This window comes from Hibiscus syriacus, unplaced genomic scaffold (genome assembly GCF_006381635.1).
Source record: "Hibiscus syriacus cultivar Baekdansim isolate YM2019G1 unplaced genomic scaffold, ASM638163v2 tig00112383_pilon, whole genome shotgun sequence".
In the NCBI taxonomy this organism is placed as follows: domain Eukaryota; kingdom Viridiplantae; phylum Streptophyta; class Magnoliopsida; order Malvales; family Malvaceae; genus Hibiscus; species Hibiscus syriacus.
In genome coordinates this window covers 3675925-3692377 of record NW_024063319.1, presented here as the reverse complement: position 1 = coordinate 3692377, position 16453 = coordinate 3675925, and the positions used below count along the sequence as shown (strand labels likewise).

Genomic DNA, 16453 nt, shown 5'->3' with positions numbered 1-16453 from the left:
AAACATAGGAACTGCATAATAAGGAAATTGGTCTTTATATTAGTAATGGGTATGCGAATCACACAGATTATAGAAATGATTGATAAATGATGATATTAGCACTAGGGATGTAAATTATGGAATACGAAGTGAATTGAAAGATCCCGTGAAAGATGAAATTGTCAGAAGCTCATAATAGAAGGTGAATTATCGTAATTGTATTGAATTAGTAATCCATGTAAATTATAGAAAAATTTATGTATTAATGCACTGGTAGTATGGAAATAAACCATATAAGGTATAATGATGGAAAGAGTTAATTGATATGATGAGTGATTATTATATTAGAGACTTCTCTAAAGTTAAAGAATAAAGGCATAACTGTGCATATGACAGAAATGTGTCATTTATGCCAGTTAGATGAAAGACTAAGTGTCTTTGAGGCCTAACTGTGCATATGACAGAAAGGTGTCATTTATGCCAGTTAGATGAAAGACTAAGTATCTTTGAGGCCTAACTGTGCATATGACAGAAAAGTGTCATTTATGCCAGTTAGATGAAAGACTAAGTGTCTTTGAGGCCTAACTATGCAATTGGAAGAAAGGTGTCAATTATGCCAGTTAGATGAACGGTTAAGTACCGTTGAGTAAAAGAATAATGACCTAACTGTGCAATTGGCAGAAAGGTGTCAATTATGCCAGTTAGATGAATGGTTAAGTACCGTTGAGTAAAAGAATAATGGCCTAACTGTGCAATTGGTAGAAAGGTGTCAATTATGACAGTTAGATGAACGGTTAAGTACCGTTGAGTAAAAGAATAATGGTCTAACTGTGCATTGGCAGAAAGGTGTCAATTATACCATTTAGACGAACGTTAAACACTGTTGAGTAAGAGAATAAAGAAATTATAATGTAATGTGATATGAATGATTTATAAGTGATACGAAAGGATAATATATATATATAACGTTCAAAAATACATAATTAGTATGAAGGGATGTTATAAAGGAAAAATGTAAACAAATTATAATGGGTATGAAATGATACCCCAAATGAAAATACAACCAGTGTATTAACAGTATTTAAGGTGCCACCATAAGGATTATAAAGGATATACGATCAATGAGCACCTTGGTGAAATACATGTGCAATACTTTTACACGTAATGTACATTGGAAAAATAAAGAATTAAGGGGGATAATATACAAAAAGATAAGTATGATAGGTATAATATAATTAATTTCCATGATAGTATGAAAGAATTATAGTTGAACTAAGAATGGTTTAACTAGTCCTTATAAATAATGAAATTACATTCTTTATTCAATATTCATAAGATATTGTTGTATAGTTGTAATATCATTGCAGTATTATGCCTCACTAAGTAATATTTAACGTGTGTTCATTTCACGCGTAGGTTAAATACCATCTGAGTAAGAAGATCATCAGATATCAAGTCAAAGTCACCTAATTCAGTAACAGTATGGCATACCTGTCTATTTTTGATATATTTTAGTTGGCATGTAATAGGTTATTAAAATACTCTGTAAACCTTTTTGAACTAAACAACTGTAAAATGTTGGATGGTGGAACATCACTTGTTATTTGTATATGTAAGTGAATGCATGTTTTAATTATAAATGAATTCTAATGGTTTTATAAAATGAAACAAAATTGTACGAATTTTTCCAATGAGAAATGATTTTAAAAGTGATGTGACATCTGTAGCTTGTAGACGTAAAAGTATACGGGAGATGGGTGTTACATTGCAAGAACCAACTATAATCGAAAGAAAACATTAACATATTAAAATTTTACCTTTACTATGGGGGAGAGCTATTTCCACGGGAAGAAGAAGAAAAAGATGACCTTTACATAACCTAAATTCTCTTTTTACCCCTTTTTCTTTAATACTTTATAGAAAATGAATTTTAAATTCATTTTCACTTTCATGGACCAAAATGTCCTCTTAATTCATCTACTGCTATAATTTAGTTCAAAATACTATTCCAAATTATTTTCTCATCTTTTACCAATTATTCAAATAAATCTTCAAATTTTAATTCTTTTCAATTTAGTCCTTGACCTAATATTTGGGGTATTAGGTGCTTATCTTATGACATATGTTGTTTTATTATTAATATGCAATATTTTGATATTAATTATTTAATATTTTATATTTTCACATGATATTTTCCGTTTTTAATACTGTTTTGGTTATATTATAATTTTAGAATACTAAAAATGTTTTAGAAAATTTAATATATTCCGTTAGATATAATAGTAATGCATGAGCTTAATCTAGAATTAAAAGAATTTATTATCTCCCTTAAAAACTTTAAATTTAAACACTGCGTTTTATAAGATTACGATGATTTGATTTTATATTTTAAATTTTTTTTCGAATTTGAGTACATGTAAGTGAAGTTTATTGTCACATGATAGGTGTCTTTGAATATATATTATATTATATTTACTTAATTTATAAAAAAATAAATTACATATTTAATACTTAAATTATTAATTTTAATATATTTTAATATCTAATAATTTTTTCATAACCATAGCTAAACTTTAATTTTTATTTCATTTTAATATTTTATTGTTAAAAATTTTAGTTTTTATTTTATATTAGTATCATTTTAAAAACTTTAATTTTTATTTTATATTAGTGTCATTTTAGTACACAATAAAAAATTTACATTAAATTTTAAAAAATAAATTAAAAGTATAAATCCTATAACATATTAAAATGATCGTTTAGACACTAAATGCATCAAGTTTTCAACTGCATATACTAAAATGAAATGAAAACAAAATATTATGTATGATTTTGAAAAAAATTAAAAGTTTAGATATTAAAATAAATCAAAATTAATATTCCAGGTATTAAATACTTAGTTTAGCCTAAAAACTCACATCGTGCTTTATCAAATTACAAGTTGGAAAACGAAGATTCAACAAGAACATATAATTGTAATCACATAATAAAATCCTTAATTATCTAAAAAAATACGAGATAAATATCAAAGCAAAACAGAAAAAGATGACAACAAAAGAGTATCCCAAACACAACCATTCCAAAAATGAAGCACTTATCTAACTCAATCGCAATTCTTAAGCCTCTCTAGGCGCTGATTCAACTGCTCGACCGTTACGACAAGGTGAGTGATAGAGTAAAAAAGCCAATAAAAAAGAAGGGTGGCGGCGATGAGAAGAGTGTTGTGTTGGCACTTCATGATGGATTTCTGGTGACGGAAATGCTCGAAAGCAAGGTGGATGTACATGGCTCCCTAAGCATTGTACGCCCATTATTTTAAAAAAAATATTAAATTTAGTTTAATTTATTAATAAGAATAAAAAAAATAAGAAAATTTGTATATTCAAATTTTTTTAATATGGGGTATTAAAATTTTTTTGGATTCTATTTTTAAATTTTTAGATCCGTCATTGTTAGAAAGGAGTACAGGAGTGGGCTTCGCAGCTGGGGGGTGTCTCGTATTTCCAGTAAATATCAATCAGAAGGATGAGAGAGAAGGGGACCACCGTCATGAAGGGTTTGAGGAGGTTGCGTGTGACCGCGATTAAGCCCTTGCGGAGGCCGTAGAGTGTGAGGAGGAGTACCATGATGGCTTCTGCACCAGCGGCGTAGCTAAGCACTACCCATTCCAGAGCCATTTTCTTTTCTCTTCGATAGATTAGATCTGATAATTTTTGACGAAACGAATGGGTGATTTGGGAAGTTCGGGAGGGGGGGGGGAGGAATATATACAACACCGAAGAGGTGGCCGACTATGTACTGTGAAGTAAACCGAGGAAGAAGGGACACGTGGAGTTGTCATTAAACACATGGACGCTTATGAAGGATTTGGGCTTTTTGTCATAATATCAAAATGGGTAAATTACATCGTTTCTTATTAAATAATATTATCTTTCTTATTTTATTTATCGAATTTTTAATTTTTTTAATTTACTCACTAAATTTTTGAATTATTTCTGTTTTGAATATTTAAAATTATTTTATTATTATTTTTGTATGATGTGATATTTTATTATTATTATTTAATGTAAAATAATTTAAAATATAAAATAAAAACAGAAGGCGATTGGACACCACCGTCGGTCGCCGTCGACCATTGTAGATGGTGGTCATTCGGTCCTAAATTTAATGAGTTGCTTATTCTCGACACCGTGATTCCAAATCTGACCTCTATTTTTTCGGAACTTGCTTCGAAATTCACGGATTAGAAATGGAAAGTGAGAAAGTCAAAATATTTCAATCGAGATTAACAACTTTTGGGACATTTTCCATTGAAACAAAAACCAAATTCAGACTCAGGAGTCGAGACAAACCGACCCATGAAATTTAAGACCGAATAGCCACCGTCGACATCACCGTCTATGGCGGTCGACGGTGGCGTCCATCAACTTTTTATTTTTATTTTATATTTTTTATTATTTTTATTAAATAATAAAAAATATCAAGTTATACCAAAATAATAATAAAATAATACAAAGTGATCAAAACATGAACAATTCAAAAATTAAGTGAGTAAATTAAAAAAATTGAGAGTACAATGAGTAAAATATGAAAGAGAATACAATTCAATAAAATATAGTGTAATTTACCCTATCAAAATTGACTATCACATATATGATGGACTTTTATTTTTTTAATATTTTTACCCTAACATTTTATCTTAAAATAAAAAAGGATAAATTATGTCAATAACCACTTAATTATTTAACTATTTTACTTTTACCATTGATTTTTTAATTTTGTCAATCAAACCACCTCACTATTTAATTGTGTTCAATCAAGTCACTTGTGCTCTCAGTTAATATTTGACAGAAGTGATGCTGTGACAATTAATGAAAATTGATATAATTAGGGGTGTTCATTCGGTTAATTCGGTGGTCGAACCGACCGAACTATCATTTTCGAATTAACCGAACTTCTTTTTTCTTAAACCGTTAACCGAACCGAACTTTTTTTCGAAAATATTAACCGAACCGAATAAATTTCAGTTAATTCGATTAATTTTCGAATTAACCGAAATTTTTTAGAATTTTAGAATTTAATATTTTTTAATTAAAAATAATAATTTACAATTAATTTAAATAATATCTAATTATAAATAATATCTAATTAATTTGATTCAAACATTTTGCATTTAGTTTTGATATTATTTTAATTAATTAATATTGATTTGGGGTTTAAATGGATTTTAAATGGATTGGGCCTCTTAATATAATTATATTTAAAGGTTAATTCGGTTAATTAACCGAGTTCGAACCGAATTAACCGTTAACCGAATTCCAAAAAAATCCTTAACCGTTCCCCGATCGAATTAATTCGGTGGCCGACCGAATTAACCGAACTAATTCGGTTCGGTCGGTTAATTCGGTTAAAACCGAATTTTGAACACCCCTAGATATAATTATATATTTAGTCACAATTACTTACTTATTCGATCAATTTGGTCATAATTTAAATAAATTTAATCCTCAAATCAGACAGTGCCATGTGTCATTGGTGTCAAGTGTTACGGCACATGTCACCACCCGATTCAAACTTGAGACCCTTTGCTTGGGGACTAAACACTCGACCGCTAAGCCATGTTGATAATTAGATTCAAAGTATCTAAGTTTGTAACACCCTTGACTCGTAACCCTTAACTCGTATATATACCCGAATACGAGTAAAAGATGTCACATAGCTTTACGTACATTCTAAGGTTGAAAATTTAGTAAAATTTTGAACTTTTAAAATTTATCTAATTTAATCCTTTCAATAAACAATGTAATCACGTAAAATCATATTTTAGTATTTAAGCCTCCAAATCAATATCAATTTCAGGAAACAACTAGATAGTTCTATAATGTTCCATATCATAAGATAAACTGCCTAATTAGTGTCTAATTTAAAATATTTCTTTACTCTGCCAAAATATAATTTTTTATCTACAACACAAAACTTAAATTCGTATTTATATCTATAATAACATATCTTAGACTTTTCTTATTTGTCTACATGACATCTAGAAAATTTAAAAATAGTAGGATCTCATTACTAATACCTGTAATTTTTCTTTATTGATTGATGCCCACTCAGCTCCTTACTTCACTTGCTCTTCTTTACCTACGAGTGAAAATCATCACACGCTAAGTATACACTTAGTGAGACATATAAGCAAACTAAAGTGATATACATAACAATCAGCTTAACAACATCTAAACAACATATTCACTTATATAAAACTTAATAACATCATAACAATTTAAAACATTAACTTAAATTCTAATAAAATCACTAAATATCCAAAACGATTTATTCAAGCCATTTTTCCTATCAAGGACCTGAAAACCATCATAAACAATATCATACATAATAGGCATATCAAATACATGATAAACAATATCATGCATAATTGTCATGTCATATTCTTTTTCATTCCTATACAATATAAAACTTTCATATCTCATTTTCATCTTTCACTTTCATATTCATTTTCACATTTCATTTTCATAATCCATACTTTCACATTTTAGAACTCATTCTCAAATTTAGAACTTGTTTCTAGACTCTTAACTTATTTCATATTCATAGCTTATTTTCAAGTTCATAGCCCAATGCATATTTATGAGAATGCAAGGTACGTGAGCGAGACAATTGTGAACAATAAGCACTTCAATGTTATCATCAAAATCAGACAATGCACTCAAAGTGCAATCATATCAATTGCACCAACGGTGCTATACATAATGTACACAAATGTACCATATCATAATCATAAGCACTCCACCTCATATCATGCCAATTGTACTTATTACTCTCAATGCAACATACAATGGGCTTTTCCATTAATTATGATATGTTATAGAATTATCAAAGATATCAATATCTCAACATATCTAACTTTACATATCATAACATGATGGGAAGTTCATACCCTAAATCATTCATAACACTTTATAGAAATATCATGGAAATAATCCATAATGAAAATAAAAATGTACTTTAAAATAATATGAGGTTGACTTGTCACAAGTCTTCCTTGATAAAATAATTAAACAAATAACTACACTTACCTTTCTTTAACATACACGTCATATTCATCATGGAATAAATATCATAATTATTTTGTCAACTATAATAAATTTGACTCATTTCGAACATTTATAATTTCATATAACATAAGAATAACATGAAAACACAATTTACGACAAATATCATTTACTGGCAGTTAGCACTACCTTCAAAAAAATATTATTCTATATTAATATACACACTTAAAAATTATTATGTTTATACCAATGGAAACTATACTCGAATAAGAATCTAACCTATAAGACACTCCTTCTATTTTATCTTGTACATTTTATAGTGAATTTTCAAATTTGACTTACATAAGCAGTTTTGAACAGAACCTCCTGCCCCTGTTTTATGACCTATCCTCGATTACAAATTCATATATTTTTGTATAATTCTTGAAATCAGTATCCTTTTGTTCTAAAAAAACTATACTGATATAAGAATCCAACGAAATAAAATGCATCTCATAATCATTTCTATATAATTTATGGTGATTTTCTAAACTTACTGTTCAGAACATAAATCTGGACAGATTTCACTATCTTATATTTTCAGCTTATTCACTAATTCTATTAGCATACCAAATGAACATATATACATGAATCACAAAATTTCATAACATTTAGGAGTCACTTCTTACCATAGTAAATCCATCACTATCTCATCGCAAGCAAATGTTTGCATTGTATCATAAATACAAATGAAATATGCACTCACCCTGGAGTTTTTAGCTTTCAACTTTCCTTAGAAATTCACATTTCATCCTTAAGCACTCCTTAGCTTTAACATTTCTTGATCTTGATTTCAAGCTGACAATCTAAATGAACATCATTTACAAAACATGTACATTTCAAACCACATGTTAGAATCTCACTAACAATAGGCACACAATATAAAATAAATTCCTAAAAATCTTTCGATTCTAATTCGATACTAATTCCATGTCACAAACTAAATATTGAGTTTAACAAATCAAGTTGACCATTCAAGTCCCTTTTTATCCAAATTCACCCAAAAATCACATAACCTTTTTAAACTTTCCATTTTAACAACTAATTATGAATTCTTTTAGAATTCATCTAAACTTTTCCATTTTATTCTAAATAGTCATTTTCCCTTTTACTTCAATTTAAGTCTCAAACAACTTAATTAAATTTTCAGCATCTAATTTCTAGCACAATACCTCAAAAATTCCATTATTACCACTTAAGTCACTAACTTTCTCAATATTTGCCATTTATTACTCAAACTTTGATAACTTCCCAAAAATAGTCAAATTTCATATTCTAACACCAAATTCATCACTCTAACATTAATTTACATAATAGTAATTCATGTATTGAATAATTACAAATCAACCCCATAACTTTTCAAAATTATCAAATAGGTCCCCAAAATTTATCAAAATTACAAATTGATCCAAATAACTTTCTAAAGATTGTAGGATCCTTCTTACATCATTTCTAACCCTTGTATAATTTCCCATAGTTTTCTCACTTCCAAATGCTTAGGTCGATTGTTAAGGGGGTAGGGTTTTCATGATTTCACTTGATTTCAATTTGATTCGAGCATGAAATCAACCTCTATTCAAAATTTTAAAACCCCTACAATCAAATCCCTAACCAAATTTATAAAATCCTAACATGAACATAAACTCTAAAATTTGAGAACTCAACATTTGAGATATATTAGCATGCAATAATGATACCAAATGATAGAGCTATTCGAATAGAACAATTTTCTATTTCACGGTTCGATCCAAAACCCAAAGGAAATTGCTCAAAAAAGAAAAATAAAATTTCTCTTACCTAGGTTATGAGGAGCACGAAATGGAGGTCGAATAATGACTTATTTCATGAAATTTCTAGTTAATTTCATGTTAATTTGTCATTTATTAAGCTTAAATGAATTTAAAATTTATTTAATTAAGAAATAACAATTTTACCATTAATGAAACATGATAATTACATCCATACCAAACCACATGTTGGTTATCATCTTCCAAAGTCAAAGAAGAACAAAATATTATAACCTTGACAACTTTATCCATGCAACTTTTCAAGAATTTCAATCTTGTCATTTTCATCCAACGGTCCAAATTCAACATGGAAATAAATTCTCAAATCCAATGGTCCATACTATTTTACATCGTTTTAAAATATGAAAATAATATTTCTAAGCTTAATTTAATTTCGTTTAAATTTTATCAAAATTTCTATTTTAATTTGATTTACCAAAATTTTACCGGACTTTAACACTTTATAGCTTTTAACATAAATTCCGGATCAGAAATATGATTTCCACCAAAGAGTCATTATTGAGGTTGAACTATTCATTTATGGGATCAAAACGCCTAACTTTGAAAATTACATTTTTAGTCTCTCAACATTTGAAAAATTACCCTTTTGGCCCCTAAATATTCCAAACTTTATATTCTAGCCACTAAACGTTCAAAATTTATATTTTGACCCTTGAATTTTAAATTCTTAAACTTTTAATATATATTTTAACTTAAATTCACGTATTAAATTAAGTTAACATCTTAACTTACAAAAAATATATTTATTTTAATTTTAATTTAAAAATATATTTTATTTTTATCTTTTACTTAAAAACATATATTATTCTTACTTTTACTTAAAAAATATTTTAGTCTTCTCTTAACTTAAACAATATATTTTATTTTTATCTTAACTTTTAAAAATATAATTTTTTTATCTTAATGGGACTTAACTTTAAAAATATATATATTTTTATCTTAATTTATTAAATATATTTATTATTATATTAATTTAAAATATATTTTACTCTTATTTTAATTTAAATAATTATTTTAATATTATCTTAACATAAAAATATATGTTATTCTTATATTAATTTTTTTAGAAAAAAATTTATTTTTATCTTAATTTAAATATATATATATATATATATATTCTTTTAATTATTCCATTAATATATACATTAATTATATTTTAATTATTTTATTTTAATTATTCCATTAAAATATATAAATTGAAATTATATTTTAAATTAATATAAGAATAAAATATATTTTTTAAAGTTGATTCCCATTAAGATAAAAAAATATTTTAAATTAAGATAAAAATACATTGATGTTGGAAACAATAAAATATAATGTATTTAGATATAAATAAAATATCATAATTTTTAATTATTTATGTGCTCTTATATATAATTTCAATGTACTTTTATTTTCTTTTACCATTATTATTATCAATCTTTAAAAAGTATAAATAATGTTGAGTTAATCAATCGATGTAATCGGCCAAGAGAGGTGAATTGGCAATTAAAAATTTGGCGGAAGCTTTTGCAGAAAATTAAAAGTAATTTGCACAGCGATTTAGAGTGGTTCGACTTTCTCAACCAAAGTCTACGTCCACTACCTTAGCTATCAGCACTAAGGATTTTCCAACAAATTCACTAATTTGTTCTTTCTTTTGAGGACAAAGAGATAACCTTATAACTCCCTCAAGAATATACCCCAATTCTTGAGAACCCTCTTTCTCAAAGAGAAGATTACAAATTCGCAAACTTAATGAAAAACCTCACAAGGTAAATGTGTTTGCACAATTCTAGAACAAATAAAGAACACTCAAGAATAATACAATTGAGTACAATAAGTGTTTTTGAAAGAAAAAATGAATATTGAATGAAATAGGCTTGAAAATGCTCAAACTTGAGGTTTGTTGATTTCTCTTTGATTCTCTCTTGATTCTTGTTGATTGTTGTTTCTTGTTATTGGTCAATGGCTTCTAAGCTTGTTTAAATACTCCTTCAATTGATTCTGAACGTTGGGGATGATTAGTGGAGTCAATGGAGCCATTTAAGTGTGAAAATAATTAATAAAATTGCTTGGAGCGTGGGGGGAATCGGTACCCTCTCACAGGGAATCGATTCCCTTAGTGTAAAATTCAAATATTTCGACCGTTGAACAGGGGGAATCGGTTCTCTCCGAGTATTCTGTTATTTCTCGGAGCCAAACCATTCAGGGGGAATCGGTACCCCCTTGGGGGGGGGGAATCGGTTCCCTTTGGGCAATCTACCCATTTTGGTTTGTTTTTAATTAAGAAATGATTTTTGACTCGATTAAGGCTCGAAATACTTTGTAATTTTTTTAACATATTTTTACACTTTAGTAAGGATTAAAATGAACTTTGAAAGACTTGGAGTAATTTTTGATATTCGAATAATTATATCAAATATACTTAGAAAATATTTTGTAAAATCTTAAAATTCATTTAACTTAATTTGTTATATCGAAATATCAAAATGTTTTCAACAATCTCCCCCTTTTTGATATAACAAAACATTTTAGTAATTTTAAGATTTTCTAATTGAAAATAAATTTTGAAATCGGTTTTGAAATTACTCCCCCTTACTATTACACTTCTCCCCCTTTTTGTTAAATCAAAAAGACTCTATAACGTTTTTAAACAAGGTTTTGAAAAATATTAGCCAATTGATTTAGAAATTTAAAGCTCTAAGCTGCTAAGATCACAATCAAGAGAAGACGTTAGCCATTAGTTTCATAATCAATATTCATAACGAATGTGAAATGGTGAAATTGGTCATATTTCTAACATGATGTACTTGATGCACAAAATTAAGCAAATCCACATATATAGATAAGTTCAAACAATATCAAACAAATTCAAACATCCAACAAACAAAGTAAAACAATCCAAAAACATTCAAAATGTTGAAAACAATAAGGTTGAAGCTAAGCAAGAAAACAGGGCCTAATCGTCCATCGGTGGATCAGGAGGAGATAAGTGTGTCCAAATATTTGCCACATCACGTGAAAGTGTATCGACCCTCTCGTCCAAAGTGTCAAAACAACGATTCATCATTTCGTTGGTAGCAGTAAGATGTGATTCGATGGATGCAAACCTCATATCAAGATTCTCCATAAATGATCGAAAGTATAGAGGCACTTGATCTTCTTGTTGTGCTTGTTCCTCATGTTGCTCCGGCTCATTGTCGGCGTCGTGTGCTTCAGGAGGTTGCTCACCGGTACGAACCCATTGACCAGTTTCTTCATTGATCTTCCATCCCAATTTAGTTAAAGAGAAGATGTTGATTTGGTTTCTGAATAGAAAAGTGGCATCAAGACCAACCTTAAGCTCGACTTTTGAAAACAAATTACTCAAAATACAACTGTAAACTATAGATGAACAGAGTTTCTTATTAAGAACAAGATTTACGGTTTTGATAATTTCAGTAAAAATAATATGAGGTAGGTTGATTTTAAGATTATTTTGGATACAATGTATCCAAAAGAGATCCAAGGCTTGAAGAGTGGAGTATCGGCCTCCGGATGGTCGAAACCACCAAGAGATCATAAGATGAAGGAAACGGTCATGAAGATCTAAAACACTCGCACTATCCCTTCGTTTATACTGAGAACCTACCATTTATTTTTCATTCTCTAAGCCTTCATTATCTAATCCTAATGCTCTGGCTATGTATTCCGGGTCAATGTAAAAGAATTATCCTAGAAGATAGGATCGTATTTCTATGGTTGCGGTTTTAACCCTGTTTTGAACACAAACGACATTAGAGTAGAATATATGAACGAGTTGATGATAAACTAATGGTTCAAGTTCGAAGAGTTTATCAAATTTCCACTCTTGTAGGGTAGGAAGATGTTGAAAATTTATGTCTAGCATGGCTTGAAGAGATTGGATTCGTTCTTCCCGGATTTTGTAAGACTCAAAGTATTGAGAATACCGAAAGAGTAGATTTTTTCTACGACCTGGTTCATTGAAGCACGAATTAAGAATGGTCATATTAGGATCATTGGGATTGGGATTAGGAATTTGTTGGATAGGAGGTGGATTTTGAGGTTGGTTTGGTGGTTGGCTAGATCGACTAGAGGAAGGTCTAGAACGTTTGTGAGACATGACGTAAGATAATCAGAATGGAAAGAGTAACCTACAATTTTAAAAAACACATGTATGCAACAAATATCAATCCCAAAACTCAATTGAGTCTGCAATATTTCAAGGTTCTCTAAACCAAATCCTAATGGGCAAAGTTTTGAAAAATTATGTTTGAAAAATAAGTTTTGAAAATTAATATGCATATAGTTTTCATAGTAATAACATGATTAAATCAAAAACACAAATTTTGAAATAAATTAAAGATTTTCATTTTTTTTAATTTCAAAAATTCAAAAATCAATTGAAAAATTGTGAGATTTTGATGAAATTAGTTGTAAACTTTAGTTTAGAAACATCAAATAATCAATGTTCGATATATAGTTCAACCTAGAACTAATTAAAACTAGTCCTAAAATCAAAATTTGATAAAATAGAAGTTTTAGAAAAATACCTTGAAGATTTTTGAATTTGAGTGAGATTGGATGAAGTTTGCACGATTTTAATGATTCTAGCAGGTTTAGGAGATGAAATATGATGAAATTCCGAATTGAGAAAGTTGTTTTGAAGCAAAGTAGAGATTTAGGGAGATGGAGAGGAGCAAAAGATGTGAGGAAGAGAGAAAGAGTTTTGAGAAGATGAGGGTATTTGGGGTGCTTAAATTCTAGAACTCGTGGGGGGTATCGATTCCCTCCAAGGGGAATCGGTTCCCCCTCAAAAGGGGGTATCAGTAACCCTTTAAGGGGGTATCGATTCCCTCTACACCAAAATGCTAAAAATATGATTTTAAACACTTAAATGCTAACTAATTTAGCTCTAGTGGTATTGGCAACTCATATATTGAAAAATTAACTGTGTTCAATTAGTCAAATCTATTCTTAAACTATATTTGAACATAAAATTAATTTTCACTAAGAATCATAAACTCCACCTAACTAATAGCAAAGAATGCAGTCAAACAATATTATTATTATAAGCATTTTCAAATTTAATTTAAAAGTACTAAACTTATTTTAAACACTAAGTGAAGATAGGTCAGTTAAACCTAATTCTCTCCTAAGTGTCCAAAATCTTTCTTTGTCTAAAGGTTTTGTAAAGATATCCGCTAATTAGTGCAAAGTATCAACAAATTCTATAACTACATCTTTCTTAGCGACATAGTCTCTAATGAAGTGATGTCTAATTTCAAAATGCTTAGTTCTAGAGTGTTGGATGGGATTTTTAGTGATAAAAATAGCACTAGTATTGTCACACTTGATAGGAATGGTACCTATTTCAATTCCATAATAAAAAAGTTGTTGTTTCATCCATAAAACTTGTGCACAACAACTACCAGCTGAAATGTATTCCGCTTCAGTGGTAGATGATGCAACACAATTTTGTTTCTTTGAAAACCAAGAAATCAGCATATTTCTAAGGAATTGGAAAGTACCAGAGGTGCTTTTTCTATCTAATTTGCATCCTCCATAATCCGCATCAGAGAAGGCATGCATGCTAAAGCTAAAGTCTCTAGGATACCAAAGTCCTAAACTAGGAGTGTCCTTAAGGTATCTAAAGATTCTCTTAACAGCTAGTAAATATGATTCCTTAGGACATGATTGAAATCTTGCACATAAGCAAACACTAAACATAATGTCCGGTCTACTTGCGGTTAAATAAAGAAAAGAACCAATCATTGACCTATATAATTTAACATCCATACATTTACCTCCATCTTTGTCAAGCTTTGTAGATGAGCTCATTAAAGTGTCATGAGGTTTCATATTTTCCAGTCCAAACTTCTTGAGTATATCATTGACGTACTTAGCTTGATCGATGAAGATGCCATATTTTCTTTGCTTGATTTGGAGTCCCAAGAAAAATGAGAGCTCCCCCATCATGCTCATCTCGAATTCACTTTGCATTCTTGGCAAAGAACATCATTAGTAGAACCAAATATTATATCATCAACATAAATTTTTTGAACTACTAATAAATCTTTACCTTTATGCTTTAAAAACAATGTAGTGTCAACCTTCCCTTTTGAAAAACCTTTTTCAATTAAAATATTTGACAATATTTCATACCAAGCTCTAGGAGCTTGTTTTAAACCTTAAAGAGCTTTTGTCAATTTAAAAACATGATCTGGAAATTTTGAATCTTTAAAACCAGGAGGTTGTTCCACATACACTTCTTCTTTTATAAAACCATTTAAAATGAACTTTTAACATCCATTTGATATAATATAAATTCATTGAAACATGCAAATGCTAATAACATTCTAATTTCTTCCATCCTAGCTACGGGAGCGTATGTTTCATCATAGTCTATGCCCTCTTTTTGAGTATACCCTTGAGCAACAAGTCTAGCCTTGTTTCTCACTATATTACCACTTTCATCAAGCTTATTCCTAAAATACCCATCTAGTAACTACAGTAGATTTATTATTATGCCTTTCAACTAATGTCCATACTTTACTTCTCTCAAATTGATTTAACTCTTCTTGCATAGCCATAATCCAATGTTCATCATTTAATGCTTCTTTAATATTCTTAGGCTCTATGCATGAGATAAATGCAACATAATTACAAATATTTCTAAGAGAAGATCGAGTTGTTACCTCTTTGCATGGATCACCTATTATTTCACCATCCTTAACATAGTTGTACTCCATTGGGTAAGAGATTTCCCTTTCTTCAATGGTTGGATTCTCGAGAGGATCTTGAGTTTCCTCATCTTTCGTTTCTTCCTTTTATGATGGTTCTCCAACGTCATGTCCAATGTCATTTATGTTTATAATGCCTACATCATCCTTCACACAAGAATCCTTCCTCGGAAGGGGATTATCATCGAAAACAACATGTATAGATTCTTCTACAACTAAAGTTCTTTTGTTAAATACTCGATAAGCTTTAGAATTTAAGGAATAACCCAGAAAAATTCCTTCATCACTTTTAGCATCAAATTTGCCAAGATTGTCTTTACCGTTGTTTAAAACAAAACATTTACATCCAAAATGATAAAAATAGCTAATGTTAGGCTTTTTATTTTTAAAAAGTTCATATGGAGTTTTCTTCAAAATAGGCCTAATCATTACTCGATTAATAACATAACAAGCGGTATTTGTGGCTTCTGCCCAAAAATATTTTGGCAAATTGTTTTCACAAAGCATGGTTCTAGCCATTTTTTCTAAAGTTCGATTTTTCCTCTCAACAACTCCATTTTGTTGAGGGGTTATAGGTGATGAAAAATTATGGCTAATACCGTTAGAATTACAAAATTCAGTAAATCCAAGATTTTCAAATTCAATTCCATGATCACTCCTAACACTAGTTATAGAGTAATTTTTTTCATTTTGGATTACTTTTGAAAACGTGGTGAATTTTTCTAATGCTTCATCTTTAGTACTTAAGAATAGAACCCAAGTATATATAGAATAATCATCTATCAATACAAATGCATATTGTTTTCCACCCCAAGCTAGTAGTTCTAGATGG

At 29.1% G+C, this 16453-nt stretch overlaps 1 protein-coding gene across 1 annotated transcript; it reads right to left on the bottom strand.

Annotated features, from left to right (window-relative positions):
• Window positions 1–2904: 2904 nt before the first annotated feature.
• On the bottom strand, window positions 2905–12038 carry LOC120178892. The gene is made up of 3 exons (XM_039184665.1): window positions 12033–12038; window positions 3440–3659; window positions 2905–3249 (listed from the first exon to the last, which is right to left on the bottom strand). Exons 2-3 carry the CDS (start codon window positions 3654–3656, stop codon window positions 3083–3085), a joined length of 384 nt encoding a protein of 127 aa, XP_039040596.1. The 5' UTR covers window positions 3657–3659; window positions 12033–12038; the 3' UTR covers window positions 2905–3082.
• Between the last annotated feature and the right edge of the window lie 4415 nt (window positions 12039–16453).

Coding starts and splice junctions, on each gene's coding strand:
- LOC120178892 (XM_039184665.1), bottom strand. CDS start 3,656: ATGGCTCTGGAATGGGTAGTGCTTAGCTACGCCGCTGGTGCAGAAGCC. Junction 3,250..3,439: donor CGAAGCCCACTCCTGTACTC/CTTTCTAACAAT, acceptor ACATCCACCTTG/CTTTCGAGCATTTCCGTCAC.